This window comes from Anopheles coluzzii, chromosome 2 (genome assembly GCF_943734685.1).
Source record: "Anopheles coluzzii chromosome 2, AcolN3, whole genome shotgun sequence".
Classification (NCBI taxonomy): domain Eukaryota; kingdom Metazoa; phylum Arthropoda; class Insecta; order Diptera; family Culicidae; genus Anopheles; species Anopheles coluzzii.
Window position 1 is genome coordinate 97,376,437 of NC_064670.1, and position 22,680 is coordinate 97,399,116.

General features: G+C 45.6%; 1 protein-coding gene across 8 annotated transcripts in view; it reads right to left on the minus strand.

Moving 5' to 3' along the window:
- Window positions 1–22,680, minus strand: part of LOC120953849 (G protein alpha o subunit) — a 57,958-nt gene that overhangs the window by 29,716 nt on the left and 5,562 nt on the right. The window contains exons 1-4 of one of the 8 annotated variants that reach the window (XM_040374159.2): window positions 17,856–17,937; window positions 4,704–5,387; window positions 2,440–2,482; window positions 518–659 (exon numbers count right to left, since the gene is read on the minus strand). In XM_040374159.2, the coding sequence (XP_040230093.1) occupies window positions 518–659; window positions 2,440–2,482; window positions 4,704–4,821 (303 nt within the window). In that variant the 5' untranslated portion in view covers window positions 4,822–5,387; window positions 17,856–17,937. Of the gene's footprint in view, window positions 1–517; window positions 660–2,439; window positions 2,483–4,703; window positions 5,388–17,318; window positions 17,532–17,840; window positions 17,938–22,680 lie in introns of those variants that run through there. The other 7 variants (XM_049607546.1, XM_040374162.2, XM_040374160.2 and 4 more) reach the window with 7 other exon arrangements.

Here is a 22,680-nt window from a genome sequence, read left to right on the forward strand (position 1 = left end):
CCCCCCCCCCCAAACGTGGAAGGTGAAAAACCACAAAAACCGAATACGACACCCCTGCGTGTCACGCGTTGACGTCCTGACACACTACCGCACACATACAACTGAAGCGCAGTCATCCGTTCTGTATTGGCACACGATGCGGTATTCGGTTTTATGGTCGGCCAGCGCACACCAACACCCAACAATCCTAACCACAGCGACGGGGTTCCGATTTCCGGTGACACTTCCTCACTTTCATCAGCAGTGTGAAGAGTGTGCGTTGCGCTGGATTGTGTTACGGTGGCGACGTCGGCAGCTGCCCCCGTTGATTGCGATTGTCATCATTTTGGGAATTGCAATCACGTGCTATTAAATGGTTCCGCGTACGTACGACAGCAAATCGGGGGAGCGCGTTAGCTCTAAATGATTGATTTTTGCCCTTCCCACAGCAGTGGTGGTATAGTGCACTTCCCCCATATCACACCTAAAATTGAAACCAAAATAACCGTCAACAGCAGTGCGCTAGGGAATCGCTTACCTCTCGTTCGTTATTGCCGAACGCAATGCTAAGGTTTGGCATCGCTCGCAGTATCGCAACTAGTGATTGTATCGTGTTGCTGTACACTACTGGTCGATACTGTTTGAAATCCTCTGACGTAAAGCCACTTTCGTGAATAATTCTGTGGATCAGAAAAAGAAAGAAAGGAAAGAGACGGTGAGTGTGTGTGAGATAAAATTGAAGTTAAACTTAATTTGTGGACATAGATTCGCAGGCATATTGGCACACGGGGGAGGAAGCAATAACGAAACGTTAATTTATAGTGAAGCCGATAAAAATACATCATCTAATAGTTTGATGGTGTTTAGAAGTCATTTGCAACCGCCATTACCACACCTCGTCTCAGAAGCGTAGGAAGGATGAAATCAGTCTTTTATGCCGTCATTTCCACGGCTCAAGTGTAAGATGCTAGGCTTGTTTACTCGTTTGCACACTCCCGCCTAACTACCATTAGAGTGTCCTTGAACAAATAAAAGACTAGCAAAAGAAAAAAAGGATTCTTGAGTGGGTGAACTTGAGCGAGGGAGATCTTGGACAGTGAGAGAAGCTGTTCGTGATTTTAAAAGGACAAGACAGCATCCAGGAACTATCCCTTCTTGCCATTTATCTCAACAAGCATGCTCCCGAGACCGGGCAGCCGATTGGAAATGGATAAAAGTAGTATAATAGTTAGACTGCCATCGTCGCAAGAAAGGAAACAAACGCAAAAAACCCCGTTTGATACGTCGTCCAGGAGAGAAAAACAACTCGCGTAAGCTTCTTACAGTTGCAGTCATGACACATAAACACAAACCATCGTGGGCTTCTACTTCTATCGGAATCGCCTGGCGGTGGCGTAGCTGTAGCTTGGTGCCACACGACAAGATACCCACTCTACCGGTGATAGGCGGAACCACATAAAAGGGAGCGCACAAAACAGTTAAAACCGGGGACAGAACCCCGTTTAGCCGGAGCGGCAAGTCAACAAAACAAAAGACCCCTTTGTAGGACCCTTTGACATCACACACTAGGAACAAGCAGGGGAGGAAAAATACGTCGCTGGAAAATCAACCATTCAACTCCCACCACTCCACTCACACGCGGGTATACTCCACACTCCGGTGGTTTATGGGGCGAGAGCTGGATTGCATGCAAAAAATCGATTAAAAAAAACAAAAACTCCTTTGCACTGCAAGTGTCACGTCATTACTCTCGCGCGCTCTCTCTCTCTCTCTCTCTCTATCTCTTCCGTCGAGAGGTCCTCGGGGAGTGGAAAGGATGGTGGACAGGGGTTTGTTATTTCCTGATTTGGGGGCTTTTGTTTCCTTTTTCTGTTCTTTTGTTTTCCACGTCCACTTCCGCGTCCCACATGGGGGTAGAAAAGCATGCCTTTCTTGCCTGGGAACGAGGACCACTTGCGGTTTACGCTAAATATTCCATATTCAATGACGACCTGGGGGCAGACACAGGCAAGCAGTAGAAGCTTAGCGGTGTCGCCGCCGTTATGTCGCGGGAACGCTTTGGTGGGCGGGGTGGGGTGAGATGGATAATATACGATCGCATGTGTACCATATTCACCCGTGCGCTGTTGGTTTGTAACGTTCGCTACGGACACTAACAACAGGAGGGTGTGTAAAGACAAAGCAATCGGTGGGTAATGTGAGGGCTCAAAAAACAGAAAAAAAACAAGGACGATATGTTTAGTTGTTTGCGCGAACAAAGGGATATAAAGAAAGTCAAGGACTTGTTTAGCGTTAACCATCGGGAAGTGTGTGAAAGTACGGTAGCTTGGAGATGGATTTATGATTATATGGAAGTCTACGTTTAGCTTTGACTGTCAAACAAGTTTGCAGATTAGGAACGCATCTAAACACCTTCACCAAGACTAATGTAAAAATATATTCATTACAACCACTACTTACTTCATCTGTTTAACGATTGTACTTTTTCCCGATTCGCCAGCGCCTGGAAAGAAATGAAAACAAAATAATGTTTATTATAATTATGCAAAATACATAGGAAATAAGTTCTATAATTAGAACGAAAGAATAAACCACTAAGCCGTTTTGCAAACGTAGGTGCAATGCAGAGCAAAACTCCTCTTTAGAGCGTTATTAATTCATTCCAGCGAAATTACTCTCTGTCTGGGATAAAATTAACATCTGAGGCACAATCGAGTTTATGCTCCGCCACATTATCCACTCTCCTGCACAGGGAGGAGGACCGGACACTCCGCTCATCAACACCGGCATCCCCCACACACACCCACACTCGGGACGAAATAAATGGAAGAAATGCTTTGCATTATTAAAACTTCATCCGTAAGTGCGCAATAAAACTCTCACGCGCTCCGCCCCTGGAGCTCTGGAGGATAAGAAGTTTGAGTTTTTGAGTGGTGCAAGAGATGAAATTCCAACAGCCGACAGTTTGTCCGTTGTTGTGTAATATTTGCCGCTTATACTAAAGCAAGATCAAGCCCTCGAGGAACGCCAACCCGAATGCTTGCGTGTGAGAGAGAGAGTGTGTGGTGCAAATTTTACTTTATCAAATAAATACCGGCCACCAAATGAACCACAGGCAACAGGGAGGCAACAAACAACAAACGGGAAAATCTCTACACACAATCTTGCACAACAACCGATCGAGAGTTGACGTCATTGTACCCAGTGTACCCATGGCGCCCGGTATCAATGGTTCGATTTTGCACCAGGTCTCTCCGTTTGCTTTTCTCCGATTCAAAGCCGTGTGTGAGCTTCTCCCATTCATACCCATTGTTTGTCTGGTGGTGGGGGAGGAAAAGTTTACAAAAGCCCCGACTCTGCCAGGGTCGGGAAGAAGACAAGCAAATCCCACAATCAATGCGAAACGACCAGAATATTGACTGTTTGAATAAAACCAGAGCGCGTAAGACCGTGAAAGGGGGTTTTCGTTGTGGAGATAAATATTTAAACAGCCATTTTCTCCAGCGTCGTCCAGAAATAAAACAGTAACGGAGTAAATTGCACACCAACAATGAGAACAAAAATGAAGAGTTATCGCTGTTCGTTACCAATCTCAAACACCACAAGGTTAGTAGCTCGCGCAGAAGAGGCAAACCTGAGCATGGTTCTTAACGTACCCGCGCCATCTAGTGGCAAAACTGTTGAACTCTGAGAGTAGAGAAGGTGTGCACTGCTTATCTCAGCGCTCTTACACTAAAACCGTAGTAGAGTGAGAGATAAACCTCAGCACTGTAAGAGGGGACACCGACGACGGGTAAGTGTTTTCCAATCGAAATTCGCCTACGACGGGGTAAATCCCGGACGACCGCAGGAGTTCGAAGTGTTTACAATAACGCTGAATGAGCGCGATCGCTGGAAGGTCTGGCGTGGCACGAATCATCCACCACCAGCAACGCCCAGATCGTACCACCAGCCAAAAACAATATTCGGTAGGTTTGTGGGGCTAAATTTAGAAAATCACTGCGTTCGAACACTGTGGCATCGAACATGTTGTTTATGGGTTGTATGTTTTTTTTTTCCTTCTGTTTTCATTCGGATTCGTTTTTTGTTCACTTTTCCCCGCTGCCAGATGCTGCCAACCTCTCCCCACCCGGCTAGGTTTGCCACCAGCGAAGAATCCATAGACCAAGGCGTCAAAATTGGAGGTGAACCGGATAAGCGGAGTACGTGGTTGGGGTGAGATCATGGCACCCGCAACTCTTACCAAATCAATTGCAATTCGTGTGATTGGAAGTGGATACACATACACACACACAGACAAAAACACTCTCCACGCTACGTGCGAATAATAGACCATGAAAACCCGCTGGCGGCATCTAGCGATGGGATCTGGCGAGGGTCTGGGAAATGCTTCGAGATACATTGTAGCATCGATGTCTAGAGCAAAGAAGTGAACAGTAATTCCCCGGGTGCACACTTTTCGATACTTAATCGAAACGATGTAGCACGAGACTGAGAGCTGGTCTTTCAAATAAATATTGGACACGCTCCAAAAAAAAACCCAGAGTTGTTAACCAGCTCGAAGTACATTAATTATGGCACAGATACAAGACGGCGACCCTTTTCCATCCCACTTTTTATGGCGATGACTACAATCTTCAATAATAAAATAACAAAATAACTTCACGAAAAAGGGTTAATTCGCGATGAATAATTCACACCACATTTTCTTTCCACTCCCTTACCGAGCAGTAACAGTTTGATGTCCTTGGCCGCCTGGATGCCGTCCTCCTTGAGATTGCGCTCGATCAGGCGGCTCCTAGCGGCGGCAGCCCGTTCCTCAGCCGACTGTGCGCACCCCATAATGCGTATCGCTTCCGTGCAGAACGTTTTGAAGGTTTGTTGTCGGTTCGGCCAAAGGGGTTTGGCCAAACGAGAATCACAGCTGGGAAAAAGGGGGGGGGGGAAGTAGAAACTGCGCGCGCCTTTATGTACGTACTAAAGCAACTGCAACCGCAAACCGGGGAAGGGTGTGCCGGTGGCTAGACGATCGTGCGAGAAAACACCGGAACACAGGTGAGGGCGGACTGAGTACTGAAAGGGAAGTTCAGCTTGGTGGCTTCTGCTGCTGCCACACTCACACACACACACACATACACAACGAAGACGCTCCAACACAACACTGCTTTTCACACTGCTAAACGGGGCGAGCTGGCGCACACAAACTCACATACACATACACACACCGCTACACAGAAGAGACTTGTATGCTAGGCACGCCGCCAGCTACTACCTGCTGCTAGTGTCTGCCAGTGAACACTTTCCTTCGCTCGCTCGCACACACATACAACACACCGCGGCAAACGTGTCGATCACGATGATCACTCTCCACTTTAGCGGCGCCGTGTTTGGTTATGCGCTACAATTTCCTAGAGAAGGAAATGGAAAATAGGATATTTTAAGGATATTTTCTGTAACACGAAACACTACCGGGGGCATTCAACTGGGGAGCAATGTTTTATGTTGCTATAATTTCGATCCGCTTTTTTTTTGGTTGGTTCTTGCTTCAAAGTCTCCACTTCACTTTGTGTTTGGATGCTGATAAAGGGAAAGCGAGAAGGAAATTGCAGTATCCCCAGTAGCAGCCATTTTACGAGACGCACACCGACACTTGAGACGTCATAAAAATGGGATGGAAAACACACATTTCCCCTTGGATTTCGCTCGGTGCGCGGTGCTTAGCACGCCCCGTCCTGAGATGCCGTGTCCTTTTACGGGCACAACAAGACGACGCTATCCGACGCCAGTAGGTGTTGTTTTTGCGAAAACTGTAGTCTTTTTGTTCTCTCTCGCTCTATTTTCCCGTTCCTTAAGCACTGGAAAGCGAACCGGTGGTTATCTTCTTCGGAAAGATGATTGTCTCTGCACCACAACCTACACACACCCACACACTAATGTTCACTAAAATATTCACTTCACTGCTTTTGGGTCACCCGCATTTGACCGCTCGTTATTGCTCGCCCCGTCCCATCCAAACGCCCCCTTTTTTGGTTGCTGCAGACCGAACGCCGTAGCCGAACTTTTGAAGCACTGTGTGGATGCAGCGGCGGCGACGGCGGCTGCTGTGTGGTCAAGCATAATGGGAGTATGATGATTATGATTTTACATCACCATGTTATGTGTCACCATGGACATACCGTCCCGCGCACCCGCACCATCCCAGGACAGCCGAGCTGATGATGGGGCGATGAAATGCTGCCAAAAACAACACAACTATGCGGCTCGTAAATCTCACGTTTGTTTGCCCCGCGAAACCAACACACTGCCCCGCCCGGTGAAGATGGTCTTTTTCGGTTGGCTGGACCATTAATGAATGATTTATTGATGTCCATCCAACGGAATGGCGGTACGCTGCTACAGAGAGGTATGGCAGTACACGGGGTCAGGATATACACGCAGGATCGTAGGCTTCTTTCATCTCAAGTGCGATATCGATTAACGAAGCGAAACGAACGATGCTGATGATGATGGAGTAGCTTTCAACGTTTTCTTCTTTGTGGGTGTATGTGTGTGTGCGATAGTTTCATTTACGCGTAAAAGAGATTGTGCAAACGATTACAAGATAAACATATGTTGGAGGAAATTTGGGGATTGATTTGAAATTTTCGTTTAGTTTTAATGGACAAGATAAACAGAATTCATATTTACTATTCCTAAGAATAACATACAAAGCCGTAAGATTTTTCTCAAACGTAAAATCCAATTTCAAAATTGTCGATTGTCTAGTTTCCACTAATGGACCCTTTTCCATTTTTAGACCATAGGTTGAAATTTCAGCCTGGCAGCTCCCTAGCAATTATCGAGCAGCTATCAAAGCGAGTATAATATACAGGTGGGCTTATCCCAAGGTTTATGTATTTAGAAGGTTGATTTTTATCGCATTTTCTAGACGACATTGTGGGAGACATCTGTCAATCCTTGCATAACAATTTCCAAAGTGTATATAGACCAGGTTCTGGTGGTACAGTTGTCAACTCGTACGACTTAACAACATGCCCTTCATGGGTTTAAGCCTCGAATAGACCGTGCCCCCATACGTAGAACAGACTATCGTGTTATGGTAACAACAATAAGTCACTCAGTCAAGCTCATTTCACTAGTTGGTACAGACAGGCCCTGACCGATAACGATTGTTGTGCCAAAGAAGAAGAAGAAGAAGAAGAAGAAGAAGAAGATATAGACCAGGTCTCATAGCCCGTTTTTTTAAACTAAATTTGAATGTCACTTTTTGACAGGATGGGTGAAAACTTTTGCTCGTACAGACTTTCTGGTAATTTGAAGAATACAAAAACACGCTTAAAATCACTCTGAAATACTGCTAACTGTAAGCTAAATCAAATCTAAGCGACTGAACATCCATTTTTGTTTCGACACAACATCTTCGATGAGAAGACCAATGTCTGCTACGTATGTGCTGCTAAGAAAAACGATCCAATCCTATGGAAATTTATTTCTGTCAAAGCTTTTTTTATTTAGAAATTAGTTGTCAAACTAAATGGGACGAGACCTCCTGGTCTACATACACTTTGGTTCTAGATTCCACCACCTGATCTCTTTAATGCACCTTAGAATAAATGAAAAACACACCCATTTTTGACAATTTTTTTTAACAGGTACTCAAATCTAATTCTAGCTTGGAGGCTGATAATCTAGGCTGATAATCGCAGGCTATTTTTGTGTGTGGCTTTGTATGGCTTGTTGACATGATTTCAGCCACCAACTGTCAAACTCCATATAAAAAAGCTGGCTAGTACTGTGAAAGGCCCCAATATTGGTAGGATATATTTTTAAACGTTTTTTGATTTGCTGACTTAGTTTGAGGAACCAAATGCGATACAGTTCCAAATGAATTTTCCTAATATCCTTCCATCTTGCAATGGCAAAGCAACTCGAAAAAGTATGCCAACTGCCTGAGATAACTGCCAAACCCTCTATAAAGTGTAAGGAATAGCGCATTATATTTGCAACACAAACAACACTCTGTTCAAAATCCCTACAAAACGATCTTCTACGGTATGATGTAGCGTGCGGATGCTACATCACACACAAGGCGTTGGTGTACCATCATCGCTCATTCGCTTAACCTAAAAACTTCACTCAATCAATACTCGGTTGTGGGGCGTCTCACACCCAAGTTACCACCGAGCCTTTGACAGACAAGTACTAGTCACTAAGCTGTGGTCTTGTACAGCCCAGCACCCCAGAAACAGCCCAGACGTCTGCGGGCGGTTCGTGTTCGTACAAAACAGAACGCCCCCTAAAAAAGCGCGAGCCACCTTCTCGAAACAACCAAAAATAATAAAAATAAACGAAACCCACTCACCAAACGCAATCCGAACCAAAAAAAAAAGGTACCAAAAGCCATGGGTTTTGCCCGAAATTGCAAACGGGCTCATTATTTTTAGGATGCGGGCAACTGAAAATTGACTGGCCGGCGAGGAGCTGCGAGGGAAAATAATATCAATCGGGGCAAAACAACGAAACAAAACAACAAGCAAGACCACAACCATCCATTCATCGCGCTGGAGAGCCGTGCTCGGTCCGAGTGGATGACGGGTTGTGGGGATTTCCTGCACGCGCTAAGGACTCGGCGACATGCAAATATAATTCATATTTTTGTCGCTTACCCGCCCTTTCTTTCTCACCTTCGCCTTTTGCTCTTATTTCTTTCAATTTATTCACCCATAGCCATAGTGTGGTAAAACAATAAAACAACCCCTCGGAAAAATGTTCCCCATCGTGGCCCGTTTAGCTTATCGAACTGGGTAGACGCTGCTAAACGGTCACACGCGGCTCTCTTACTCTCTCGCTCTCGCTTTCGGGGCAGGCCGTTGCCTTTCTATTGCGCATGAACGTTGCAATTTTCGCTACTGGGGATTTCCATCCATCGTGAAAATCGTACCACAAACACGTGTACAAGTTTTCCCTACCGTAGGGACTGAGTTTTCAAACTGACGGTTAGGGCTTGCTATTTCATATTGTCGCCTAAAGCTCGTTTTAGGGAAGTAAAGTATTGAACCCTTAAAAAAGACATCAAACATCAACAACACTCTGGAAAAAAACATCCAGAAACAATAATGTACGTTCCAGAACAATCGCTTGGCAGCCGAAAACGAACAACCGATTAACACTAAATCCATCGATCTGCTCCAAACGGAAGCCAATTCCATTTATAGACCCCCGGTCAGTGTTGAGTGTCCCGCCGGGCCGGTCACATGCCGGCGAGGGCGGTGGTATTGATTTGCCAGAGGGGACGGCCCAATCAAGTTATTAATAGTGCGTCACACTACCTGACCGTTAGTGGGTCAACTGGTGAGCGAGCGGCATTTTACCCCTATTCCCTTGTCGGCGTAACCGTATGTGAGAAAAAAAGGATTCAGAGTCGTCGCGCTATTATCGTCCCGAATGTTAGACATCCTGCTGCTCCGCTGTCAATCAGCGTTGATGCTTTATTTTTGGCCCCGTAACAATTTGTTGCCTAATTTCGAGCGACGGGTTAGATCGTTAAAAATAGCAGAAAGAGCATATTTATTAAGAAATTATCATAGTACCCGCAGTGCATATTAATTGTGACGCATTAATGTTGTTATTGCATCAAGTTCAAGGGGCATTAAAATAGCATTCCAAATGATCGCAGTTCACTGGAAAGATCTAGCCCAAACCGTAACGTTTCGTCAGTAATGAAAAATGCACTTAAAAATGCCTTTTGTCGGCATAACCCGAGACTCGCCAATTGAGCGCTCGGTTGAGTGCTGCACAACGCTTGAGTATGCTCGCAATTAATCGCCGCTACAACGCCAAGCATCTGCAGCATCAAGACGCGCTAATAATAAATTATGCACACCAATAACCTGCCTCCACCTATCGCTCCCCCGATCGCACCCTAAAAATCGAAATCATCGCGCCCGTCCCGACAGAGATCCCGCTGAAACCCGATGGAGACGCTTGGTGGCTGGTAGAGCAAATTGCGCGCTACCTGCCGGGCATCGCCCCCGAAAAAGAAGCCACATCGAGGGCCAGAAAATGGAAGACGCACACACATTATTCCTTTCATCCTTTCTTTCGGCTTTCAATCCCTCCGGGTAATACCCGACTTCGCATGCCATTCGCTGTTTTATTACGACTGCAGTGGGGAGCATTACGTTGGTGCCGCCGCACGTGTATATTGTTGGAAGCTTTTTTTTGTTGCTCACAGTCAGTCTTATAATACAAATGGAACACCACTGCTTAACGTAACACGGATCGGATCGGTTCAGAAAGGATACAGCAAAAAAAAAAAAATCGGGGCCCCACACTCCGCTGGGTGGGCTTATTTTAGGAATCAACTTCCATTTTCATCCTTTCTTTTCGCTTTTTTGCGCGGTGCAGACGGTGCGTAATCAAGAAAAGCTGTGTACGCAACGGGAGCACACACATACAAACACACACCTCCTGCGCAAATTGGGCACTACACGGGTAGGGTGGTTTTGCGTTTATACACTCGCCGCCTAGCGCCAGATTGCTTCTTATCATTAACGAACGCTCTCTGGAGTTTCTGTGGCGCTTCTCTCGCACAAGGCACGTCTCGTCAGCTCGGGTAGGTGGGTGGGATACTGCTCGAGCTCCGAAAAACGAATACTTTATGAGATTTCAGCGGTAGCAAGCGTATAGCAAAAAAAACCCACACACACAGTTCGTGCGTAAGTGGAAGCTTACACCCATTGGAATGAGAATGGATGTAGATGAAAAAAACCCGCACACATACACGCGTAAGATTGGATAAACGAAACTTCCCTTTTGCACGGTTGGTTTGGCAAGTTTCCTTTCAATTTTGACCTTGAGCAGCAAAAAGCAGTAGAGCTCGTTTAAAAAAGAGTCTCGTTTGTTTGTATGCGTGTGTGTTTGTGAGCTAGAGTGTAAAAAGCACTTTTACACTCTTTTTGCTAGGGCGGATGCTGCTGTTCCACCCTTGTCATGGAAAGTTTGAGTTCAAAGCGATATGATAAAGTGTTTCGCTGGAGTAGAAAGTTGGGAGAAATCCCCCCAGTTTTCTCAGAAGCAAGGAGTTGCTTTTAGGCAGGCAGGCTAAACTTACATCCTTACCGATTTCGACCACAGGAAACCCAAAGAAAGGAAAGAAAATGAAGCATGCCAATGAAGTAAAACTACTTTCAAGCGAACAAAAACATATATCCAACTTTCTCTGCTGACGTCCCTTCTGTGTCCTTCTACGCACCACAGAAGTGAAAGTTTTGTGTATACGGCTCCCCTCATCCCTTACTGTGAGAGCGCGCGCGTGTGTGTGTGAGTGTGAACGCTTTTCTTTATCTCATTACAGCACAATCTCTGATTCCCAGTAGCAATCAAACCCACGTAATAGCCCCGCCGTTTGGCAGGATAGAAAATAGAAAGAAAAAAATCCCCAACTAGCATCCAACGAAGAAAATTTCCACTCGCTCTCTCTTCCAGTCTCTCTCTCTCTCTCTCTCTCTCTCTCTCTCTCTCTCTCTCATACACACTTGCACACCCACTTATTTACACTCAAGCTTCACTCTCTTCTTCTCAGCTCCAATGGCTACCGCCATGGGGTAGGTTTCTCTCACCGTTGGCGAGACTCTCCAGATTGCGTTTTCTTTAACGATTGTAATCCGCTCCGACCAACATCCAGCCTCCCTGTTACACAAATACTTTTGAGCAACCAGCATTCGTACTACAAAATAGCACTTTTAACACACACACACACACAAACACAGGCAAGGGATGGAGAAAGCTTTTGCGAGCAGCACACGGGGAGAAGAGTTTGAACACATTCTAACGACCCTTGTCGAGCCACCGAAAGCAGCTTACATTGGACCAATCGGACACACGCTGGAAGTTTGTCCTCTGCGTGCTGGAAGAAGGTGTTTTAGCGACCGAGATGAACCCGATATGATTAAGCCGCTAAAGAGTACGGGTTTCGGGACGGAGTTTGTCAAACAGAAGGAAAAAGGGAAATTGGGTGTCCATGGGTTTTTTTTTTGCAGGATTGGGATGTTTGGGAGATAAGATTTGCGACAACTGCGGGATGCGATTTGCTTTACACAGTTGTGACAGAACAAACAAACGACTGTTCAAGCAGCAAAGGCACCGAAGATAAGCTTTTGCTGAGTTTTATGCAGCAAAGAGAAGGACAACAATTGAAAAAGGGATACAATTTAGACCAGCAAAGCAAGAACCACCAGCAAAGAAACAGAAATGGCTAAAAATAAAAGGGTCGCTTTTTTGGAGAAACCTCTCGAAACAGCTATAATTACCATCTTGATAGGTTATATTTTGAAGTTTTCGTGAATAGTCCACACAAAAATAGCTGCAGTTGGGGCGACCCTTACGGTTCTCGACGCGCTAATGATACGGAGAACATTTACGGCTTCCATCTTTGTGGCCAAAACGATCTGCAATCTGATGAGATCAATGGAGACCACACACAACATTGGAACAGCCATGTTTTCCACAGATCAAGACCGTACAACAGGTGTGGTGTGTGCGATGATGGTGTTTCGTGATTTTGCAACTACGCCAAATTCCTGGTAAATAGCTCGGAACAGGCACTGAACGCTGGTCAGGGACGGTGAAACCAATCGGTGGGAGAGTGGAACTTTTCCAGCAATAATTGAAGGCCATCGAAAACCTTGAACATTAGCACCAAAGCGTTAGTTCTGGGAAGGAGGGAGTTTTGATAACTTGGCAAGCGAGATTTGGGTGGTATCAATGTTTAAAAAATAAACTAAAATCTCTATTATTATTCCGAATTTTACATTCTTTTATAGATAAAAGAAGTGAAATGAAAATAGATTTCCCCAAAATGATCCGCCTCTATACTTCATCAATAGCACCAGCAAGCCAGCACCAGACAAAAAAGCAACTCCTTCTGCTTCTGCCAGTCTTCCCCGTAGCCCTATTTCTGGCACGGATGCAACAGAGCGCCCCAGAGCGAGTACACGACTTTTGGCACCAACCAACCGACACACCGTTTCTTCACGATTGCATTTGCACCCATCCGGCACAGCAATGGAGAGGGGATCGGGGGCTAAAGGTAGAAACTGCAGCCCAACACGATGCAACAGATAAACCACCCATTCCAGCCAACCGGGCCCGGAAACTGTTGCCAGCCCGCCGCACGCTGGACACACCAGACGGAAGTTATCTCTTTCCACGTCGTACATCGTCGTGTGTGTCTGTAATCGGGTGCTCTGGACAATGTCGGACAGCGGATGTACGCCCTCGCACCTCAATCGACCACCCATGGGGAGCGTGTCGACAAACGCGATTGCACTACCGTCCCGGCAACGGCAGCGAATGCAACAGGAACACACACCGTACAGCACCACCGCCCGCGTTCGACATCGATTTGGAACAGAGCCACACCTTATCAACACACACACACACAAAAAAGGGTGGTGAAAGAGCAACCACCAGACCACCACCAGGCATAGGAAACTGGCGGCCGCCGGTCGGTTGCCGGTTTGGTCACTACACGACGGTGGCAGGCGCAAAGCCATTTTTATCCCCTTGCACAGACACATACACATACACACTGGACCGGAAAATCGATTACGGTGTGCACTTTGTGGACAAAATTCAATGTATTAAGCCTGGCATTGGGTGGATGGGTGCGCGTTTATAAATAAATAACTAAGTGCGGCACTGCTACTGGCCCGGACCTACCAGCTTGTAAACCTGCATATCTACCATGTTCCGGTGCTTCTGATAGCGCACGGCTCTGTAGGGGTTAGAGTTGGTTTGCGTTTTGTTTAAACCTTTACAAGATAAATGAATTATGCCCAATCAGCTATATCTAAATTGCAACTGCGGAAAACTGGCCGCAACAAACATGTAATAAGGTAGTTCAAGTTTAGCATGAATTGTTTTGTTCCAGCGGATTTTTTTTACCTAACAAGTATATCCTATTTAAAGAAAATTTTCGTGGTATTTATGTCTTATAATCCCATTTGTTCTATTATCAATTTTCGCCTAAAAATGTACTAAGGTTAACTTCTTGCCTCTTAAAAAAAACTACTGGTAACAATTTGCAGCATAACACCGCAGAACACACTCTGTCTGTAGTCTGTGTGTCTATTAATTTAACTGCATTTGGAAGAACACTATCCGGAACTAGAATTAGACCACATTGGGGATTGTAGTAGTACTACTATCACGACAAAATATACCCTCAAATAGATGAAAATTTTGACTACTTCCAACTCCAATATATTCTCTTCCATACCACACTGCTCAAATTAAACCTGGTTAATTGTTTGAAAAACAGGTACGGGAGTACACTGATAAAGATTAGAACCCACGCCGTGCAGATCGTAAAACCAAGCGCTTTGACTCACGGCCATAAAACCACGCTGCGGAAAGTATGCAAAGAAGCTATATATATGCAGCAAAATATGTACTTTTTCTTCCAAATCAATGTATTTAATGAAAAGACATAACTAAATACACGTTGTTTTGCAAGCAAAAATTTGTCTGATTTGGAATCAAATGCTAATTTTCTTGGACAGCTTCCTTTTGCATGTTATGATTGTACTGTCATGCTGTATCTGCCACTATAGCTGCCATAAATTGACCATGACAGTTTGCTGTTCTTTGACAGACAGCAGACACTAACTTCTAACATCTACTTGTTGGTAGTTTTATGCACAATTGCAGAGCAATTGTATTACTTCTCATAACAAGCTCCCGTGTGACCATCATCCCCGTCAGAACATTTGCACTCAATGGTGCCTAAACGGGTTGTTTCCACAGCGTGTGCAAATGCTGCAGCAGTTGAAAAATAACAAGTCATGACTCCAATTACTGCTTTGCTACGCGGTAAGTTATGATTTATCCTGGATGCCCAGAGTGTCCAAATAAAATGGTCGCGAAACAAAAGCAGCATCACAAGGATGAAAGGGGCTGCAAAAAAGGGTGACCTTTAATAAAAGAAATGAACCGGAACTGCTACAATGCCAAGCACCAGCAAACTGGCAGCTCTTATCAGAGCTTTTGTCCTTCAAAAATATCCTTCCAGCATCACCAGCCCCGAACGGTGTACACACCATCATGTGGGCTCCGTGTGTGTGTGTGTGCCCGTGGATACTGTTGCTCCAGGGAGGATAGAAAACAGACAACTGTAATGTGTGTATGAGTGTGGCAGGAGAGAATATTGCTGCTGGACCACAGCAGAAGTAGCAGCATCACCAGCTTCACCGATGGGGGCGCCCACCGGATCCGGATGCGAATGGCTGCGGGAGTAACGGAAGCTTCAAGAGCGAATGAAATAACGAACGTTTGCTCCTCTTTGCACCTTGCGGTTGTCTCAGTGTGTGTGTGTGTGTGCGCGCTCTGAGAAGAGTGGAAAAATCGATACTTCTTTCTCTTATTCCGTGTGCAAAACGGAAATCCCCGTTTTGGGGTTGTATTTGTGCGCTTATGTTAGAAGATGAGTTTGGTTTTAACTTCTTCATTGGTTTTGGTTTCACTGAAAGTTTTGTTGTTTCTGTTGGTCATTTTTCGCAACGTTAGAGACATTCCCAAACCTTCCATCATCTTACTAAACCAGCTTCACACTCACTCTCTCTCTCTTGCTCTCTAGGTAGGCGCACACATACAAGCAAGAGCGCACGGTCTACTAGAGATGATAGGCAAAGTGCAAAGGCTCCCTGGCCCCCTTCGTTCGGAGGCAGGACGACGCGTTTGCGCGCACATTTACTCACGCACACGAGCGGGCTGACAGGCACACACATACAAATGCAGGATTCGCAGGAGGGTTGAAAGATTTGCCGTCCCTCCTGCTACTGTCTGTGCGCGTTGGGATGGTGTAAGAGCACACACACACACCACCGTAAGCACGAGCGTTAACTGCGAATTTCGTTGCACACAACGATAGGCGTGAAAACACAACTCGTACGTACACGTATCGCGTGGAGATAAGAGATTGATCTGAAATGCTTGCTTTTGCTGCGTTCTTCACAGTGAGTGAAACGATATGTTGAATCACTTCAATCGAAAGCCCCGAATTGTAAAAGCATAAATCAATGATGCGCACCGATTAGAGCTAAGGAGACACATCGCCTCGCATCATCAGCCACAACCACTACCGTAGAGTAAAGGAACGCACACGCGAGCGCTCATTGCCCATTATTGCACACAGCAATTTTTCATCATCATTTTCCTTTGAATTTCCCTCGGTTCGCCTCGTTTTTCCCCACTGGCCTGTAGACGACAACTAGCACCCAAATAAATCCGTATGTCTTTCGGCATCATTAACACATCATCTTTCTTGCTTGGCCACCACATCGGTTAGGGGCAACGGTAGCGTAGCGTAGAGCCGTTGATGGACAACACACATACACACATGCACACACATCTCGCAGTGAATTCTATTTTCCACGAATACGTTTTTCCTTCTTTTTGGTGCGGAAAATTTGTCACTCAAAAAAATCGGTCATCATATATCGTCATCACACCTCTGTGTATGGGAAGATGAAGTGAACCTAACAGGAAAAAATCTCCCCAAACCAACAGCCACGCACACTCACTCACTAACACAACCACATGTACACAGTGTCACGGGCAGCCGAGCGTTTTCACGCACGCACGATACGGCGCTGCTCTGGTGGAGAGTTTTTCCATCCACAATGTTAACCTAATGCACACACACATACCAATACGGGCGTGTGCCTCTGGTGAGCAAGGTGTTGCCTTTTTCCAGATTTGTTTTCACAAGCAACAGTGCAACATTGTACAAGCGCGAGAGAGAGACAGAGAGACAGAGATCTGCGAGGGACGACGGTGTTCTGGAAAATCATGAATCACACGCACTGCACGCACACACACACACACACACTACCCCACAAACGGTCACGGGCGTTGGGGAATTGAAATTGATCTGTGCAAAATTTTCCTCCAAAAAACACACACACTGGCACACACATGCACACGCACGTACAAGCGCGGGGAAAAGCGCTAACCAACCACTCTCCTTGCCTGCCAACCCCCTTCTGCAAACGTCGGGGATCTTGGTAGAAAACTGTTAGAAAGCAGGCGTTGGTTTTTCCTTTCCGGTGGGAGTTGCCACGGCAGTTTCAGGGTACGATACGGTTCCCCAAAAATGAAATTTTCACATTTCCTTAGCAAGCAATCACAATTTCCACAGACACCACGATACGCCTCTTATCCTTCCCCCCCTTCCACCACGCTCCCTTTTTTGTGCTCTCTTGGGTCACTTGCTTATCACAAAAGTGTCGGAATTATGCACCAATTTTCTTCACACAACTACACACACACACACATACGGTCACGAGAATTCACGCACGCACGAGAAAAATCAGTCCCGTCAGACACCCCTCTGGAGCCGCCCTTGCGCTGGAAAACTGGGAATGAAAAGGCTCACCGTAGAACCACCACCCAGAAAAAAAAGCTGTGGAGGAGCTAGTGCGCTGGTTGAGAACACTGATACTGTTCGTTGCTGCGCTCATCAACCACACTGGGGCAGTTTTGGGGCACGGCACAAGCCCGAACGATTCGCCCGGAGCAGGCGACGATAGCGAGCGCGCGCGCGACAGAGACAGTGAGACAGTGAGAGTTAGAGCAGTCCACCGCTCTTGCTCACACACTACCGTCTCATCAGCTCTTTTGCTCACCAGCTCATCTCATCTCAGAGCGACTCAGTGCAAGGGGGGAGCGCGGGAGGATTTTTCCATTCTCCCAAATGGGAGGTTCTGTTTTTCTATTTTACGTTTTTTTTTTGCGATACGTTTTGCGAACGGTTTTTCGAACACCCAAAATGTTGTCACACGGACGGGAAAATTCACTACTTTTGCATCAAACACCTTTCCAATTAGATTACAATGAACAAACTTTTACTCCAGTAAGCAAAGCTACAAAGCTACTATTAGCAAGCTCTTGCGTTACTTTCACTATTGGAAAATTGCCTTGCCCTATTGGAACCACGCATACACACGCCCGTACGCGAATATAGGCGCAAAACGGATACGGGGGGGGGGATTTTATTCAACAAATGTCCTCTCGTGCAGACCTCGAAAGCGAGTCCACTTCTCTGGAAAAGTCTCGCCCTCGGATTCTTCTCTCGAGCTCCCTCTCTAGGGGTTTTGCCAATGAGAGAGGACAGTGGGCCTTTTCTTTTTTTGAACGTTAGTTGTTATTCACAATAGAAGTAGCTGAATTGTATTGAAAAAAACAAAGTAGTTATTTGTTACAATTGTATTTTATAATTTTTGGTTTTACAAAAACGTATTTCTTTACAATCTATTGCACACTACGCTCAATAAAATTTGATTAAATTTCATTATACGTTGTCTCTTTGAAATTAATTGAGCCATTCTCTTTCCATGCTCATCAATACACGGCTTCTCACACGGCTCTCACCATTCACGCTGAGGCTACTCTCCCTCTCTCACTCTCTTTCTCACGCTCGTGTGAAAAACAAAAGAAAAGCCAAGCACACCACCCGTTAAAACCGTCATCCGGAAAAGTGAGTTTTCCGCTCAATTTTCACCGAAACTCCCAACGGCAGTTTTGCATGCAGACGGTGCGCGCATGCCCACTACGCACCGAAATTGCAGTGTCACACACCGCCTTTTTTCTTTCCGAGCGACCGCGAGAGAGAGAGAGTGAACATGAACGCTGGAAGTCGGAACGGAAACACGGACCACCTCTTCCTTCGCCATTTCCCCCGTTTTTCTCGTAGCCCTTCTTATGCTCACAGATACACACACACACAGAGAGACAGTAAAAATTCTAATAAGTTTGAATGTGTGTTCGTGAGGGGGTTTTTAGTGTATTTGTACAAGGGACGGGAGCACAAAAAGGGTGCAGAGGGGTCAGAGGTGGAGGGGTGAAGTGCTGATACCTACGCGCGATATTTTTCTTCTTCTTCTTCGGCAAAATAGGCTAGCACGCTAGCACACGCAAACACACAATAAGTAGCGGAGGGTAAAAAACGCACAACACCCTTCACCCAACAATCGCTCCACCGCTTGCCCGTGGGGCCGGATATCGTATTGCGCGAGATGCGAGCGTGAAATGAGAAGGGCTAACGCACACACACACAAACACACGGTTGGAGCTCGCAAGCGGAAGTACAAACGGTAGGACACATTTGGAGAAGCCATATCCGGAGCAAAAGGGCAAGAAGTGGGAAGATGGATGAAAGGGGGGAAGCAGAGTTTGGGGACGAATCGCACGAACCGCAGCAGCAAAAACCGCCTATCCACAGTAAAGCTGGGTGGCCGCCCGCGTTTCACCCCATTGCTCGCTGCCTCTGCGAGAGCAGCTCTTAATAGGCACAGTGCGGTGCGGATTTTATCTACACCTCAAGCACAACTTCCAATAGGAACTTACAATTGATGATACAATCGGCAAAGAGATTCTCTTTAAAGCACAAACCTAATGCGTTTAAATGACCTAAAAAAGCGGAGAAGTTTCCAGCAAAAAAAACAGCTAAAATAATCTTCTCGTTTCTCACATTTACCTTTCATACCTCGGTTCGGGCAACCAACACGCAATCAACACACGGTGGTTGCTGCTTACCTTTCTGCAGTTGCATATAGCGCACACCTTATGGGCCCCGATTGGTGTGCTCATATTACACCACTTACAACAATGCCGAGTTCTGTCGACCAGGGTGCTGTGGTGGTAGTGGAAGTGGTGGTGACCATCGGGTTCCTTCCGTCCGTTATCTCCAGTCTCCGGTGAACGGAATTCCGATGCCCCGACCGACACCCTCCCTTATAATTCACTATCAACACAATTGCAGCATCATCGCACCCGACCTGCAGCCACACAGACAGGGCGGCTCGTGAAAAGGGGTGTTGCGGGGTGGAATTTCAACAACATAATGTATAAGCAGCAATGCAGAGCATCACATCCAGAGGTTTATATGTGTGTGTGTGTGTGTCAATGGTTTGGGGTTGGGTCATTCATGAGCCAAAAAGGGGTGATGGAACGTAAAAAAGTGTTCTGCTGTGTCTTTTCCCGACCGATGATGCGGAACGAATATTTAGCTTTGCTAACGTAACATAGAGAAACCTGGCTATCGGATAATGTAAAGAAACTAGATTATAATTTTCGCTTATCGCAATTTCTCTCCTAGTTATCCATTTTCTGTCTTAAATTTCTGGAAGCTAAGTCATTCAACGGGTATGGGTTTATGGGCTTATGGGTTTAAAGTTTGACAAAATTTGTCGATTTTCCATGGGTTTATCTTCATCCGAACTTTGAATAATAGTATCCCATGAGTCAATAGGCAAAGTTTAACACCTCTATCAGTTTAACTCTAACTGTGATGGCCAAAAAAGTGAAGCTACTTTATTCAAGAGCGTGCGTTAAGGAGGGACGGTCCCGTGGTACAATCGTCAACTCGAACGACTCAATAACCGTCATGGGTTCATGGGTTCAAGCCCAGAATGGACCGTCCCCCCGTAGCAAGGATTTGACTATCCGGCTACGTGGTAATGAATTAAGTCTCGAAAGCCTGTATAGGCCGGCATGTCCGCGTAGGACGTTACACCAAATAGAAGAAGCGTGATCAAATAACGACGGCACCCCGTAGCGTCTAAAACGAATTCCGTGGGATAGTTTGAAGACGTCGTATAAGCCTGATCCGACATCTACAATATCTTAGCACTATTAGACAACAATCAGAGCATCGAAAGAACGCCTGGTTTCGAATGGCCGACGACCCTGAACGATGTGAGGTTCCAAAGGAAGCTGAAAATGAAGAAGCTGAAATCGAGGTACATGTGATTACATTGCTGCGTCAGCTTGACCAGGAGGACGATGCAACCGGCTAAACAGTAAAAATAGTACCTAGGGAACATATATAAACATATCTAGAAACAGAAATTGCGGCAGCGGCAAGCATTGACGCCAAAACTGAATTCGACCATTTCAAGCGAATATCGGATGAATTTCGATATGACACCCTAGTACGCGAACCGGTCAAAAATCCTCCAACTGCGTCCCATCACAATTTTCTAGACCAATATGATGCTCAAGCTCTACTCCAACAGATTTGTCGCGAAAAATGAGGAGAAATTGATAAAAATCGAGTTAGGTCTTAAAAACATGCCTGCACGCATGTCTTCGTTCGCGCTGGCGAAAATTCCGAATAACTGACGAAAGGCAGCTGGCAAGGTCGCAGATTTACTTTTGCAAGTAAGCTTTAACATTTACCTTTGAAGGGATGCTTATAGAAAGAAATCTCTCTTAGTTTTTCCTACAAATTGACAGAAAAGTTTCACTTTTGATAGGTATTTTAATTCTCTTGAATTTATGTCTTTCTGTAACAGAAGCGCTTGTGACCTCGTTTGTATTCTACCTTACGTTTTCTAGAGTTTTCTCTTTTATAAAAAAATATCTGTTATGAAGGTTTCACTGTATATACAATTGTTTTAAATAATGCAATATAATAAAACACAAATAAAAATAAAAAATGACTATCAAACCTTCGCACGAGTTTAAAAGCACACAATTGCTATGCGGATTGCATACTTTTGACAGGCTTGGAAATATATAAGATATACAAGCTGCATTTCCTTAGATACACATTTACATGACATTAATGATAGAATATTGTGCAAAATTCGCTAAAAATCAATATATATATAATGATTTTACAATTCTTTTACGTAATTCTCGTTTTGGATGAGTTCAAAATAGCAAACATCCATCTCCACACTAGAATGTCAATCTTGACAGCAATACTGTGCTTCCTTTGTTCAATATTAAGAACGTTTAATTAAGATCATATGTGTAGCTAAAGATCTATGCCGCACTTTACGCATTAACGACAAGCAGACACCCAAGTGGAGAGAAGTTCCTGTGTTATTTGCTGCAATTTCCCAACGCCCATCACACCAAGATGCTCTTGTCCACCGCTACCGGTGTGACCAATTACCCGTTTATTGCGGTTGTAAAAGTGAAATGCTGCAAGCTGAGATAGAGAACCCAGCGTCACACCAGAGCTCCTCACATCCCCACATTCACTGCTAGCACAGGCAGTGACACCAACAGCAACAAACACGATACATAAAAGAGCGCAATACAGCCGGGTCGTCCGTGCAGTAGGTAATTAGATCAATATTAGAACAATAAGTGTGTTTGTTGTGCGCGAAGGTTAAACGAAAGTGCGCGTGCAGCGACGTTGGTGGTGGTACACCAGATGACGCGGTTTTTATCTCCTCTTTCTCTTCCCAGCCGCATACATACCAGAGGGACTACCGACCGGTTCGAGAGGGGCCAAACGAGATAAGCCCAATTGGCCCTTCTGTCTCTCGCCCTTGTAAGTGGAGTTTGTGCACTCTCTTCTTCCCGTTTGGTCGCTTTGATTGTCACAGGTCTGACGGCAGAAGTAAGTACCGTGGCGGTGGCAAGAGGGCGACGACATCTTCAAATCTGTATCTCCGCGACTGTCCCCGCAGCCATCTGGCAGAGGCAATCCCGGGGACAAATGTAAACAGACGTACATCCCATAATAACCCACAGCAAACCGACAGAAACATCCGTAAAACAGCGGTAACAAAGTCAAACAAACTTCCAGCTCAAATGCCCAATTCCATGCCTTTTTGGGAAGGTAGTTTGGGTCTGCTCGTACAAAACCCACGGGCACACAAAATAAATACAAACTTCAATCAA